The sequence below is a fragment of the Somniosus microcephalus genome, chromosome 19 (genome assembly GCF_052327205.1).
Source record: "Somniosus microcephalus isolate GS21.2 chromosome 19, FLI_Smic_1.0, whole genome shotgun sequence".
Taxonomy (NCBI): Eukaryota; Metazoa; Chordata; class Chondrichthyes; order Squaliformes; family Somniosidae; genus Somniosus; species Somniosus microcephalus.
The window spans coordinates 78,784,680-78,800,256 of NC_141005.1; the positions used below are offsets into that span (position 1 = coordinate 78,784,680).

Consider the following 15,577-nt stretch of genomic DNA (forward strand, 5'->3'; position numbering starts at 1 on the left):
GCTTCATTATCTGAGGAGTTGTGAATAGCACTGAACACTGTGCAGTCATTAGCGAACATCCCCATTTCTTACCTTATGTTGGAGGGAAGGTCATTGACCAATATGTTCTTGACCCAACTAGGAAGGAGGCATTGCTGGATCTGGTGCTGGGGAATGAGGTGGGCCAGGTCGACCAAGTGTCTGTGGGAGAACACTTGGGTACGAGTGATCATCATCTCATTAAATTTAGCAATGGAGAGGAGCAAAGAACAATCTCGAGTGGAACTTCTGAACTGGAATAGGGCTAACTTCAATGGGATGCGAAAGGATCTAGCCAGGGTAAAATGGAACCAAAGACTGACAGGAAAAACTGTAACGGAACAATGGGAGATCTTTAAGGAGGAGATGTTCCAAGTACAGGCTAGGTATATTCCAACAAGAGGGAAGGGTAAGGGAACCAAAGCAAGGGCTCCTTGGATGACGAGGGAGATAGAGAAGATGATGAAACTAAAAAAGAGGGTGTATGATGCATGTCAGGTGAATTCTTCAAGGGAGAACCAGACCAAACACAATAAGTTGAGGGGATGTGAAGATGAAAATAAGATTGGCAAAGAGAGAATATGAGAGTAGAATGGCGGTTAACATAAAAGGGAACCCAAAAATCTTCTACCGGCATGTAAACAGTAAGCAGGTAGTAAGAGGCGAGGTGGGCCTATTAGAGACAAAGCCGGTGATATATGCTTAGAGGCGCAGGGCAAGGCTAGAATACTTAATGAGTACTTTGTATCGGTGTTTACTAAGGAGGTGGATGCTGACAAAATATCGGTAGAAGTGGAAAAGGTAGAAGCAATGGAAGGGGTGAAAATTGATAGACATGATGTACTAGAAAGGCTGGGTATGCTTAGAGTGGACAAGTCACCTGGTCCAGATGGCTTGCATCCCAGGTTGCGAAGGGAATTGGGGGAGGGGATAGCGGAAGGGCTTGCCATAATTTTCCAATCTTCCCTAGATGCAGGGGAGGTGCCTGAGGATTGGAAAGTGGCAAATGTGACACCATTGTTCAAGAAAGGGTGTAAGGACAATCCTAGTAACTACAGGCTGGTCAGTTTAACATCACGGGTAAAGTTTTAGTAACAATAATCAAGGAAAAAATTAACGGGCATTTGGAGAGGCTTAAGCTAATTAAGGAGAGCCAACATAGGTTTGTAAAAGGCAGATCGTGTTTGACTAATCTAATTGAATTTTTTGATGAAGTAACCGAGAGGATTGATGAAGGAAATGCAATGGATGTTGTCTACATGGATTTTCGGAAGGCGTTTGACAAAGTACCACATAGAAGGCTGGTTAACAAAATTGAGGCTCATGGAATAGGTGGGTCAGTGGCAGCTTGGATAAGGAATTGGCTTAAGGACAGAAAACAGCGAGTTGTGGTAAATGGCTGTTTTCAGACTGGAGGATGGTAGACAGTGGTGTTCCCAAGGGTCAGTGCTGGGGCCACTGCTTTTTTTGATATATATAAATTATCTGGATATTGGAATACAGAGTAAAATTTCTAAATTTGCCGATGACACCAAACTTGGGGGTGTGGCAAACAGCGATGATATCAATCGACTGTAATAGGACATAGAAAGGCTAGCAGAATGGGCAGACAAGTGGCAGATAGAATTTAATGCAGAGAAGTGTGAGGTGAAGCATTTGGCAGAAGGAACAGGGAGAGGCAATATACACTTAATGGCACAGGTTTAAAGAGTGTGCAGGGACAGATGGACCTGGGAGTTAATGTGCATAGGTCCCTGAAGGTGGCGGGACATATTGAGAGAGTGGTTAACAAAGCATATGGGATCTTGGCTTCATAAATAGAGGTATTGAGTACAAACGTAGAGAAGTTATGCTGAACCTTTATAAAGCGCTGGTTAGGCCACAACTGGAGTATTGCGTCCAGTTCTGGTCACCACACTTTAGAAAGGATGTGAAGGCCCTTGAGAGGGTGCAGAGGAGATTTACCAGAATGGTTCCGGGGATGGGGGATCTTAGCTACAAGGACAGGTTGGAGAAGCTGGATTTGTTTTCATTAGAGGAAAGGTGGTTGAGGGGTGATTTGATAGAGGTGTACAAGATTATGACGGGTTTGGATAGGCTTGATGGGGAAAGGCTGTTCCCACTAGTTGATGGTACAAGGACTAGGGGACACAGATTTAAGGTTTTGGGTAAGAGATACAGGGGGGCCGTGAGGAAAAACTTTTTTACGCAGCGAGTGGTGATAACCTGGAATTTGTTGCCGGTGGAAGTGGAGACACTCAATGTTTTCAAGGGGAGACTGGATAGGCACTTGAGGGAAATAAACTTACACGACTACGGGGATAGAGCGGGGGAATGGGACTGACTGGATTGCTCTACAGAGAGCCGACACAGACTCAATGGGCTGAATGGCCTTCTTCTGTGCCATTATGACTCTATGAAGCAGCTGAATATGGTTGGGCCTAGGACACTGCCCTGAGGAACTCCTGCAGCGATGATGATTGACCTTCAACCACCACAACCATCTTCCTTGTGCTAGGCATGACTCCAGCCACTGGAGAGTTTCCCGCCCCCCCCCCCCCACGATTCCTATTGACTTCAGTTTTACTAGGGCTCCTTGATGCCACACTCGGTCAAGTTCTGCTTTGATGTCAAGGGCAGTTATTCTCACCTCACCTCTGCAATTCAGCTCCTTTGTCCATGTTTGAACCAAGGCTGTAATGAGGTCAGGAGCAGAGTGTTTTTGGCAGAACCCAAACTGGGCATCAGTGAGCAGGTTATTGGTGAGTAAGTGCCGCTTGATAGCGCTGTCGATGACACCTTCCACCACTTTGCTGATGATTGAGAGTAGACTGATGGGGCGGTAATTGGCCGGATTGGATTTGTCCTGCTTTTTGTGGACAGGACATACCTGGGCAGTTTTCCACATTGTCGGATATATGCCAGTGTTGTAGCTGTACTGGAACAGCTTGGCTCGAGGGGCGGCTAGTTCTGGAGCACAAGTCTTCAGCACGATAGCCGGGATGTTGTCAGGGCCCATAACCTTTGCTGTATCCAGTGCGCTCAGCCGTTTCTTAATATCGCTAGGACTGAATGAAATTGGCTGCAGACTGGCTTCTGTGATGGTAGGGTCCTCAGGAGGAGGCCAATATGGATCATTCACTCAGCTCTTCTGGCTGAAGATGGTTGCAAACGCTTTAGCCTTTTGCACTCACGTGCTGGGTTCCGCCATCAGTGAGGATGGGGATATTCATGGCGCCTCCTCCTCCAGTTACTTGTTTACTGGTCCACCACCATTCACGACTAGATGTGGCAGGACTGCAGAGCTTTGAACTGATCTGTTGGTTGTGGGATCGCTTAGCTCTGTCTATAACATGTTGCTTCCGCTGTTTAGCATGCATGTAGTCCTGTGTTGTAGCTTCACCAGGTTAGCACCTCATTTTTAGGTACCCCTGGTGCTGCTCCTGGCATGCTCTTCTGCACTCTTTATTGAACCAGGGTTGGCTTCCTGGCTTGATGGTAATGCTAAAGTGAGGGATAAGCTGGGCCATGAGGTTACAGATTGTGGTGGAATACAATTCTGCTGCTGCTGGTGGCCCACAGTGCTTCATGGGTGCCCAGTTTTGAGCACAGTAATAATGCCACACAACACGATGGAGGGTGTCCTCAGTGTGAAGATAGGACTTTGTCTCCACAAGGACTGTGCGGTGGTCACGCCTACCAGTACTGTCATGGACAGATGCATCTGCGACAGGTAGATTGGTGAGGATGACATCAAGTAGGTTTTTCCCTCGTGTTGGTTCTCTCACCATCTGCCGCTGGCCCCGCCTGGTAGCTGTGTCCTTCAGGACTCGGCCAGCTCGGTCAGTAGTGGTGCTACCGAGCCACTCTTGGTGCTGGACATTGAAGTCCCCCACCCAGAGTACATTCTGTGCCCTTGCTACCCTCGGTGCTTCTTCCAAGTCGTGTTCAACATGGAGGAGTACTGATTCATCAGCTGAGGGAGGGTGGTAGGTGGTAATCAGCAGGAGGCTTCCTTGCCCATGTTTGAACTGATGCCCTGAGACTTCATGTCAATGTTGAGCCCTCCCAGGGCCACTCCTTCCCGACTGTATACCACAGTGCCGCCACCTCTGGCGGGTCTGTCCTGCCGGTGGGACAGGTCATACCCAGGGATGGTGATGGAGGAGTCTGGCATATTGGCTAAAAGGTATGATTCTGTGAGTATGACTCAGGCTGTTGCTTGGCTAGTCGGCGGGACAGCTCTCCCAGTAGGTTTATTGATCATGTTCTGTCCTGGATTCCTGTGGCTTTTACATCAAAGAGGAAGAAAACGCAGTGACCCAGTTGTGACACGACACTTTACTAAAGACTCTTGGTGTCTCTTAAAAGCTCATTATTTTACTGCATTTATAGCTCTTCAAAGTCCTATAGGCGTATTACAGAATAGCAGATAGGAAAGGAAAGATAAGGCCATGCTGTAGTCAGGATTTTAGAAGATCAAAATGATTGGCTTATTTCCTGTAGCAAAGGTCAATACATAGGTTGATAACATTTTTAAAAATTATAATTGCTGCAGCTCCTCTGTCCACGACATTATTCCTTCCCAATCTCTATGCCCCAGCTAATTTCTCTCAGTCCTCTAACAGCACAAACTTTGACACTTGCTAATGAAGATTTAATGTGTAGGACTGGATGCAGTGGAGACTACATATTGTTGTGGGCACTTTCCCATCCAGGTACAAAAAGAATGGAACAATGTTGAAACAGAACTATAACTCAAAATATATTAAACGAGGTGGTTGTGTTTAAGGAGCAATATAACAAAGGTGGGTTGTCAGAGGTAATACAAACTCTTTTAAAAAGCACAAAGGATCCTGGGCTTTATGAATAAAGGCATATTGTACAAAAGCAAGGAGATTGTGCTAAATCTTTATAAATCACTGGTTAGGCTTCAGCTGGAATATTGTTTCTAATTCTGGGCACCACACTTTTGGAATCGTGTCAAGGCCTTGGAGGGGCTACAGAGGAGATTTACTAGAATGGAACCAGGGATGAGGGACTTCAGTTATGTGGAGAAGCTGGGGTTGTTCTCCTTAAGTTAAGAGAAGGTTAAGGGGAGATTTAATAGAGGTGTTCAAAATCATGAATGGTTTTGATAGAGTAAATAAGGAGAAACTGTTTCCACAGGCAAGTAGGGTCGGTAACCAGATTTAAGGTGATTGGCAAAAGAAGCAGGCGGGAGATGAGATTTTTTTATGCAGCGAGTTGGGATTTGAAATTCAGATCTAAGCATAAAGCAGGTGCTGTCTAGGGTGGTAAAAACAGATTCAGTAGTAATTTTCAAAAGGGAATTGGCTATATACTTAATAAGGATAATATTTGCAGGGCTATGGGGAAAGAGCGGGGGAGTGGGATTAATTGGACATTTCTTTCCAAGAGTCGGCACAGGCACAATGAGATGAATGGTCTCCTTCTGTAATGTCAAATTCTCGGATTCTATTAATCAAAGCCAGTGTGAAAGGATTGGATCAGTGATCAGGATGACTAATGCATGCATGGGTTAGTAAGTGATTTATGTGGAGTATGTGTGAAAATGTTTAGTTCTGCAGTATTTGCAAATCAAATTTTGGATTAATTTTGTCCATTGAAGCTGTAAACTGGAACAAAAAATTGTTGAATTGATTTAACTGAGGCATAAATCTAAATGTAAATTGTATAGAAATAATTTGCCCGAGTGGCTGTAAGCAGCTGCACTAGTACAGATAAGGAAGGCCCACTTTTAGTCCCTGCTTTGTGCTGAGTTACACATGTACACTGGCGACACTCTGCTCTATCTCACCACCACCTCTCTTGACGCCTCCTCTTTCTCTGATTTGCAACACTACTTGTCCGATATCCAATAATGTATGAGCAGAAATTTCCTACAACTAAATATTGGGGGGGAAAAAGAAAAAGAAAGACTTGCATTTCTATAGCACCTTTCATGACCACCGGACGTCCCAAAGCGCTTTACAGCCAATGAAGTACTTTTGAAGTGTAGTCACTGTTGTAATGTCGGAAATGTGGCAGCTAATTTGCGCACAGCAAGCTCCCACAAACAGCAACATGATAATGACCAGATAATCTGTTTTTGTTATGTTGATTGAGGGATAAATGTTGGCCAAGACACTGGGGATAACCCACTTGCTCCTCTCGAAATAGTGCCATGGGATCTTTCACGTCCACCTGAGAGAGCAGACGGGGCCTCGGTTTAACGTCTCATCCGAAAGACGGTGAACTGAAGACAGAGGCCATTGTCATTGGTCCCTGCCACAAACTCCATTCCCTGAACAGTGTTTCCATCCCTGGCAACTGACTGAAGCTGAGCCAGACCTGTTTACAAACTTGGTGTTGTGTTTGACCCCGAGATGAGCTTTCAACCACATATCTGCACCATCACAAAGACTGCCTAGTTTCGCCTCCATAACATCATCCGACTCCGACCCTGCCTTAGCTCATCTGCTGCTGAAACCCTCACCATGTCTTTGTTACCTCTAGACTTGACTATTCCAATGCTTTCCTTGTTAGCCTCCCATCTTCAACTCTACATAAACTTGTGCTCATCCAAAAACCTGCTGCCCATATCTTAACTTGCACCAAATCATTCACCCATCACCCCTGTGCTTGCTGACCTACACTGGCTCCTGGTCCAACAGCACCTCAATTTTAAAATCCTCATCTTTGTCTTCAAATCCCTCAATGACCTCGCCCCTCCCTATCTCTCCAGCCCTATAAGCCTTTGAGATATCTACGCTCTTCCAATTCTGGCCTCTTGAGCATCCCCGATTTTAATCACTGCACCATGGGCGGCCGTGCTTTCAGCTGCCTGGGCACTAAGCTCTGGAATTCCCTCCCTATACCTCTCTACCTCTCTCCTCCTTTAAGTGGCTCCTTAAAACATACCTCATCTGTCCTGATATCTCCTTATTTGGCTTGATGTTGAAATGTTTTTATGATAACGCTCTTGTTAAGCGCCGTAGGATGTTTTGCTACATTAAAGTCGCTATATAAATGCAAGTTGTTGTTGAATTAGCAGCCCTAGGCTGGTGAAATGGGGAGAAGACCAGCAGGGGTGGTTTGGAGTTTGAATTTTAGGATAACCAAGATTATGAGTAGGTTTCAGTTCTACAGAGTGTTTACAGAGGAAGTTTTTGGGTGTAGTATTTCACTTGTGGTTTTGGAATACACTCCTTTTTCTTTTCCCCCATTGAGGTTTGAATGTGCATTGTCCCTGACAGGTGAGTGGGACTTGACGTCAGGTCACTGACTTTCGCTGATTGATCACTGTGAGGTGTGAGTGTGTGTCCAGAGTGACTTGCCCTCTGATTGTAACAGTCTCTCTGGAAAAGAAACACTTACCTGTTGCTCACCGATTTTCTCAGGCAGCCGACAGGAATGATTGTGAACTTGTGTCTGAGCCCTAAATGTTGCAGTGGCTTAATGCGCCTACATGTGCTAGAGCACTGCATTTCAGGCACCAGTGTCATGCTGGCATATGAAGAGCAGTATAGTGGTGTCACACCAACTCATTGATGTAACTGAGAGATGGTTTTGCATCATTTTTATTTAAAATGGTCATTGCTACACAATCTGCTTTTTATTTACTCTTAATAACTGACATACTGCTGCCCTGGCCCATCCTGTAGCCATTTGAGCAGACAGTACAGCTAAGCACTTCCTGCTAGTTAAATACTGACGGTACTGCATCAGTTTGCTATACATTGCTAACATTATTAGACAGCAGGATTAACAAATCCTCTTGGTGTATACTGCTTGATATCTGATTTCCTTATAGAATCATTGATCTTGGATTAGGTCATTAAAATTCTTTTGCATATATTTATGCTTGTGGTTACAAGTTCTACATTTTTTTTTACAAGGTCATTAAAGCCTGTTGGTAGAAGTAAACTCTTAGTTCCTGGGGAGAGGGCCTGCTGTGAAACCTCAGAAACATAATCAATTTCCATTTGGTTAATGCAAGTACAAATCAAAGATTTAAAAAGAAACTGATGAAAACAGGAATTGATCCAAATCTGGAACACCCATATAATAACATAAGAATCGTTAGCAACAGGAAAAGTGCTTTGGATCAATAGGCCTGTCCCTTTTTGATCGAAAAACAAATGGGAAACATATCCTTCTCTCTCCAGAAGCATACCGAATTGCCCCTTGAGTTCCTTTATGCTTTCTACTTCAATGGCCTGCCTTACCATCCAATGTAGCAACCAGTAAAAGCCACTACAGGAAACTTTTGATTTACCGGCACCTAAATAACCGGAAAGCTCGGTTAACCGGCAAAATTCAGGAGTAGGTTTTACTTCATATTCTACTTGCGTTCCTCCATCTGTTGCTGTGCAAGGGTGTGGCTGTTGCTAAGCTACAGAGACACTTGGAACTTGTGGCCATTGTTCTGCAGTTGTTGCTAAGCAACAGGGTTTGTTGCTTTATACGGAGTTGTCAGCTCTCCGTATCTTTTACTATAGCTTTCGGTTATCCGGAATTTTTGATGAAGCGGCACCACGTCAGTCCCGTCCGTGCCGGATAAAAAAAAGTTTCCTGTAGTATTAATCCAAGGGGTCCCATAGAAAAGAAAGATCACCTAGTTCAGAACAAGTAACTACATCCATCCATAAGCACTGTGTGAACCCTCAGATTGGGCTACAGTCTGGTACACTCATGCCACTTTACATCACTTCAACAAGTAGCAATTTTTAATACTTACAGTCCCTGTGCCATTGAATCTGCCCCCTTTAACATTGCAGGGCGGATTTGACAGCACAAAGACTGCGGACTCTTGTGTGAACATTTTTTGAAAATCATGACTTGCACCTTTATTTCTGTCCGTCAGGCCTTCTGGCAATGGCTCTTGGGATACTAGAGAAAATAATTCCATTTTTTAATCACTGAATTCCCAGGTTCATATGCTATTTATGTTGTTTAAATTGTTAGTGCAAAAATGACTAAAATAGAAGAGTAGACTGTGTGCCTAAAGCAGTTTGAGCAAGTCATCCATTTATTTACAGTTAACCCATAATGCCTGAGACCTAGTAACAAAGTTTAAATGTGTGTGTTGTGTGTTCACAGAGACATTCCATCAGTGGACCAATATCGGCACCAAAGACTCTGTCAGCACTTACAGACAAGAGACCAAGCTACACTGAGATTTCCGTTCCAGGTGAGTCTTTTTCAGCTCCGGCACCTGGTAACTAGTGCATGATAACTTTCTCAGAGCTACAGTTTAAAGGATACATCCTCCATCTTACAATCTGCCGTTAGCCACTTGGGGTCTTTATCAAGTATTTGTTGGTGTCGGCAGCCTTTGAAAAAGGGTGAAGATTACCTGTCTACTCGTACTTAAGATAATCGAGGCAGAGCTGCTTTGAAGGGTTGAGCCCATGGCAGATACAGGCTCAACTGGAGAGCTTTCACAATTCCATTAGAATCCCATAGGCCACTGAGGATTTTATTTCAGCCACCACATTGGTTATTCTCTCCACAGTGCACCGATTGCACTCACTCTCTTGTGTCTCTCCCAGGGAAAGCCTTCGATACTCTCCAAACTCTGACCCACAGAATTCTGTAACTGAGAATTTTGATACAACAACTGAGTGGCTTGCTGTGCCAATTTAGAAGGCAGTTAAGAGTCAACCACATTGATGTGGGACTGGAGTCACATATAGGCCAGACCGGTTAAGGACGGCAGGTTTCCTTCCCTGAAAGGACATTAGTGAGCCAGTTGTGTTTTCATTTCAATCCGATACTTTGTGGTCACTTTTACTAATACAGTATCTGCTTTTTATGTCCATATATTTTATTTAAACTGAATTCAGATTCTCAAACTGCCACGTTCTCCAGATTATTATGTACAGGTCTCTGGATTACTAGTCCAGTAACATGACCACTACGCTACCATACCCTGTTGATGCTCCAATACACATTTGTCTTGCAACTGTACCCACTAATTTGCTTACCCACCTACTAATTTCTTTAATGGCCCAGAAATTCGGGTCTCCACGGGTGAGTACACACGGGGTACTCACCCGTAGGCCCAATGGAAGTGCCGGTTTCCTGCATGCACTGCGCATGCGCGGGAAACCGGCACTTCTGTCCCTCTGAATGAAGGGGTTCAGAGGTCGAACGCGTGCGCAGGAGAGGCTGCACGTGCGCATCGAATTTCGTTTTTTTTTGCAGGTTTTCCCGGGAGAGTAAGTCTCCAGAATTTAGAAATGTAAAAAGCAGGCGTAAGGCCTGCTTTTTACAAGGTAAGTGGTGAATTAATTAAAATTAAAACATTTTTTCCACAGGTTTATTATTTTTAAATACTTTAAAGCAAGGTAAGTTTATTTTTAGCCCCGTTAGAAAATAAAATTATTTTTTTCCAAAATTTAAATTATTGTTTAAAATAGTTATTTCATGTAATTTATAGTTTATTTAAAAAATGTGATTTTTAAAAAAAATTTATTTGAAGATTTAGTGCTGTTTTAGGGCCATAGTATTTATAAGTCTTGACAGCTCTTCCTGTCAGACTTATGAATGGAGCATTCCCTGCTCCGATTGGCTCCCCAGGGGAAGCATCGAATTAACTGCGCCCCTGGGATACGCAAACACTGCGCGCCGGCAGCTGGAGCAGGCCCCGGATCGGAATTCCACGGGGGCCCAGAGCTCAACGGCCGGCGCGCTAGGTAAGTGCAGATCGGGGGCTTGCACCTGCGGGAAGCCCCCGACCCGAATTTCTGGGCCATTATCTTCCTTCACTGGTGGTGCACTGTATCCTGTTCCCGTCTGATAGTGATACATTAGAACGTGTCTGTCCGAGGTGGTATCTGTGGTTCTATTCCAGATTATCCAGGTTCATACAGAGAGAAATGTATTAATAATGATGTTGCACCATCTTTGTGATTATTGGTAGAAAAATCATTTATTCATTGACAGGTTATTGCTGTGGAAATGATGAATGATTTGTATTGTGTGTTGCCATTTTCCCTCTCCAACTTTTCCCCTTTGCCGGAAGTCGGGTATTTATAATGAGCTATCTTGTCACTGCCAGCAGTTCCTGTATAAGTGCCTTGTTTCCTATGATCCTGAAGCTATAGTCATCCGTAGTAGAGGTTTGTACCTGAAGGGTGACAGTTTAGCCTCTCTGACTAATCTGCCTACTTGATGTTATCACTCTTCACAATAGCAGATATCACTAATATTTATTTACAACGAAATAATATGAAGCAGAAAAAAATCAGCAAATGCTAAAAGTACAATGTAAAGAAACATATTCCAATAAAAAGCCTTCAGATAGAATATAAAAGGCACCAATAAGTGAACATGGTTCTATTTCTAGATGGTAAATTCAGTTTGTTTTCTCCTCTCCTGCTTGAACCTTTGTTTACCCACCAACAAGAGCCAAAACCCAAACTTCTGTTACTTCCTTTCAGGTTTTCAGTTAGCCTCAACAATGCTACATCCATATAAATAAAGTAATACATTATATGTATGTGGAACTGGACAGAATTCACATTTGTGCAAAGATACAATTAACCAATCAATTAAGGTAACAAACCCTTTTGGGGGTTGGTCAAAGAGGTCGGTTTTAAGCAGCATCTTAAAGGAGAAGAGAGAGGTGGATAGGTTTAGCGAGGGAATTCCAGAGCTTTCGGGCCAAGGCAGCTGAAAGCATGGCCGCCAGTGGTGGAGCAATTAAAATCAGGGATGCGCAAGATGCCAGAATTGGAGGAGCGCAGAGATCTCGAAGGCTTGTAGGGCTGGAGAGTTTACAGAGCTAGGGAGGGGCAAGGCCATGGAGGTGGAACCTGACATTGTGTTTTCCGATGATAGCGCCGAGGAGCAGCGTGTAGATGAGAAATAGAAGGGGGCCAAGGACAAATCCTTGGGGGACTCCAGAGGTAAAACATGAGCAAACGGCCTTCTCTAAGCACACATAACCTGAGCAAGATCAGTGAATTTGGTATAAATGAGATGGAAGTCCTAGACGGGCTGAAGAGGGCTCAAAACCAAAAATAATCCCCAAGGATAGATGGTATCTATTCCAGAGGGCTGAGGGAGTCCGGGTAAGAGATTTGTGAGGAACTGACAGTCATTATGAGGGAGTCACTGGGCAGGAGATACCAGTAGATTGGAAATAGGCTGATGTGCTCATATTCAAAAAGGGGACAAAACTGAGATGGAGAACTACAGATCCATTCCGTGTAAAGTAATGGAATCAATTATCGGGAGTAAGATTGAAGATTATCTGTAAATAATAATCTAGTAACCAGTAGTCAACATAGATTGTGAAGGGGAACATCCTGCCTGACCAGTTTCCTCGGCTTCTTCAAGGAAATGACAAGAGAAGTGGACTCTGCAAACTCCTACAATGTGGTACCTCTAGACTTCAGTAAGATATATGTTACCGTTCCACGCAGAAGGCTATTAAAGGCCCTGGGGATTCAGGGTAAGCCTGGGAATGGATAAGGAATTGGCTGAGGGGTAGAGAACAAAGAGTACCCGTTAGAGGAGTTGTGTCGGAGTAGTGAGGGGCAGGTGTGCAAGGGTACCAAGTGGAGAGCTCCAGGGCTCGGTGTTGGAGCCACTACTGTTTTTAATTTACATCAATGGCTTGGATTCAGAAACTCAATGGAACTTAGTCAAATGTGCGATGATCCCAAACTAGGAGGGGCAATGGGATTGGAGGAGGAAACTCAGAAATTACAGGGTGAATGGGACAACATATGTAAGTGGGCAAGTGTAAAGTACTGCGCATAGGAAATAAAAGTAGGTGATGCATGCACTGCATGGATGGTGTAGAAAAGCTAAGGATGAAGTTGAAAGTAAACTTGGGAGTCTTAGTAGACATGACATTCCAAATGGCCAACCAATGCAGAGCATCAATTAGCAAAGCCAATAGGATGTTGAGCTACATAGCCAAAACAGGAGAATCGAGGACCGAGGAAATAATGTGATCAAACTGTACAGTGCTCTGGTCAGATCACACACAATCATACAGCCATTCGATCGAGGACAGAGGAGATAGTGTGATCAAACTGTACAGTGCTCTGGTCAGATCACACACAATCATACAGCCATTCGATCGAGGACCGAGGAGATCGTGTGATCAAACTGTACAGTGCTCTGGTCAGATCACACACAATCGTACAGCCATTCGATCGAGGACCGAGGAGATCGTGTGATCAAACTGTACAGTGCTCTGGTCAGATCACACACAATCATACAGCCATTCGATCGAGGACCGAGGAGATCGTGTGATCAAACTGTACAGTGCTCTGGTCAGATCACACACAATCATACAGCCATTCGATCGAGGACCGAGGAGATCGTGTGATCAAACTGTACAGTGCTCTGGTCAGATCACACACAATCATACAGCCATTCGATCGAGGACAGAGGAGATAGTGTGATCAAACTGTACAGTGCTCTGGTCAGATCACACACAATCATACAGCCATTCGATCGAGGACCGAGGAGATCGTGTGATCAAACTGTACAGTGCTCTGGTCAGATCACACACAATCATACAGCCATTCGATCGAGGACCGAGGAGATCGTGTGATCAAACTGTACAGTGCTCTGGTCAGATCACACACAATCATACAGCCATTCGATCGAGGACCGAGGAGATCGTGTGATCAAACTGTACAGTGCTCTGGTCAGATCACACACAATCATACAGCCATTCGATCGAGGACCGAGGAGATAGTGTGATCAAACTGTACAGTGCTCTGGTCAGATCACACACAATCATACAGCCATTCGATCGAGGACCGAGGAGATAGTGTGATCAAACTGTACAGTGCTCTGGTCAGATCACACACAATCATACAGCCATTCGGCCCATCATGCCAGTGCCGGCTCTTTGGTAGAGTTTTCCAATTAGTCCCACGCCCCTTGGACTAATACTGTATACATTTCTGGTTGCTGAAACAGTAGGGAGACACTCAAGTGTTGGAGGCTGTGCCAAGAAGAGGCATGAGGCTGATCCTGAGGGTCAGGGGACTGAGTTATGAGGAGACACTGGGGCTCCCTTATTTTAATAGTATACACAATAATTAAGGGAGTTGAAAAGGTAATTGTGGAATATAACATTAAAATAAATTGCAGGCTAAGACATGGAGCCACGGGTTCAAACTAATAAAACATAAATTTAGGACTGATACCAGGATATTCTTCTTTACATAATCATCAACATATGGAATTGACTTCCAGAAAAAATAATGGAAGTGAAAACTCTGGAATCACTTAAGAAACAATTGGATGCTGAAATGGGGGAGACATTAGGATCTTCCTGGATGGGTGAACTTGTCACAGTGGGCCTGGGCTCAGAAATCTAAAGATTAAAAAAAAAACTATTTGTTACATAACAGAAATAAGCTGTTTGGTGTTTGTGACAACGAATTCATTTTCAAACAAGAGAAAAAGACAATTTTGATTATCTAGTATGTCACTTTGCACCAAGTTTGTCAGATCACTGTTGGTATCTAAATGATAGTTCACAGCTCAGTCACTTACCCTGCCAGCTGGAGGTTCTACGGAATCAAGTCCTTCTGAGATTAGAACTGCTTTACATTGCACTGTATGGATTGCAAGAACACTGTATTTGTGTTTTATAGAAACATTACTCATTGTTAGCCAGCTAAGATTTCAATGTGCACAATTAAACATTGCTATTTCTGGTTGTTCCTGACTGCACAGCACTCGATCCAAGGGAATCTGAACCTTTGTGTAATACATGTATCCATTTGATGGCAAGCTGTGACAGATGCATTGCAATTTAATAAGACAGCTGCATACTTATGGTGAATAAACTTGTCAGCGCCCAGTGTGACAGAGCTTTTAATCCCAGTAGAGGAGATGAGTTGTCTTGAAGTCAAGACAATAAATTTAATGGTCCTTTACTGTTCCACTGGGTGTAGCATCTTAATTATTACACATCAGCGGTGCAAATAATGGGGAAAGCAATAACTAGATTAATAGTCTGCTTCATTTGACTTTGAATTGATCCAGTAAAGCAAAACTCCAGTTTGTGGGAACAGGTGTTTTTTTCTGATTGATGACAGCTATTTAACATAGGTAGTATTCCTTTTTTGTTTCCTTATATCACAGAAACCCCACAGTGCAGATAGAGGCCATTTCGGCCCATCAAGCCTGCACCAACACATATCCCACCCTATCCCCGTAACCCCACATATTTAATCCCCCTAACACTAAGGGTCAATTTATCATAGCCAATCAACCTAACCTGCACATCTTTGGACTGTGGGAGGAAACCGGAGCACCCGGAGTAAACCCACGCAAACACGGGGAGAATGTGCAAACTCCACACAGACAGTCACCCGAGGCCGGATTCGAACCCAGGTCCCTGGCGCTGTGAGGCAACAGTGCTAACCACTATGCCACCGTGTTATTTATTTTTATATATATATGTATTTATTCTCGCTCTCTGCGGGCCCGGGCCCAGTCGCTCCCGATCTCTCTCCCGCTCTCTTCCCCCGTCTCTCCCGCTCTCCTCCCCCGTCTCTCCCGCTCTCCT

General features: G+C 44.2%; 1 protein-coding gene across 8 annotated transcripts in view; it reads left to right on the forward strand.

The window, feature by feature from the left end:
• The window catches only part of specc1la (sperm antigen with calponin homology and coiled-coil domains 1-like a), a 285,961-nt gene that overhangs the window by 70,626 nt on the left and 199,758 nt on the right, over window positions 1-15,577 (forward strand). For all 8 annotated transcript variants that reach the window (XM_085962090.1, XM_085962091.1, XM_085962094.1 and 5 more), the window contains exon 7: window positions 9,124-9,214. In XM_085962090.1, the coding sequence (XP_085818216.1) occupies window positions 9,124-9,214 (91 nt within the window). The remainder of the gene's footprint in view (window positions 1-9,123; window positions 9,215-15,577) is intronic.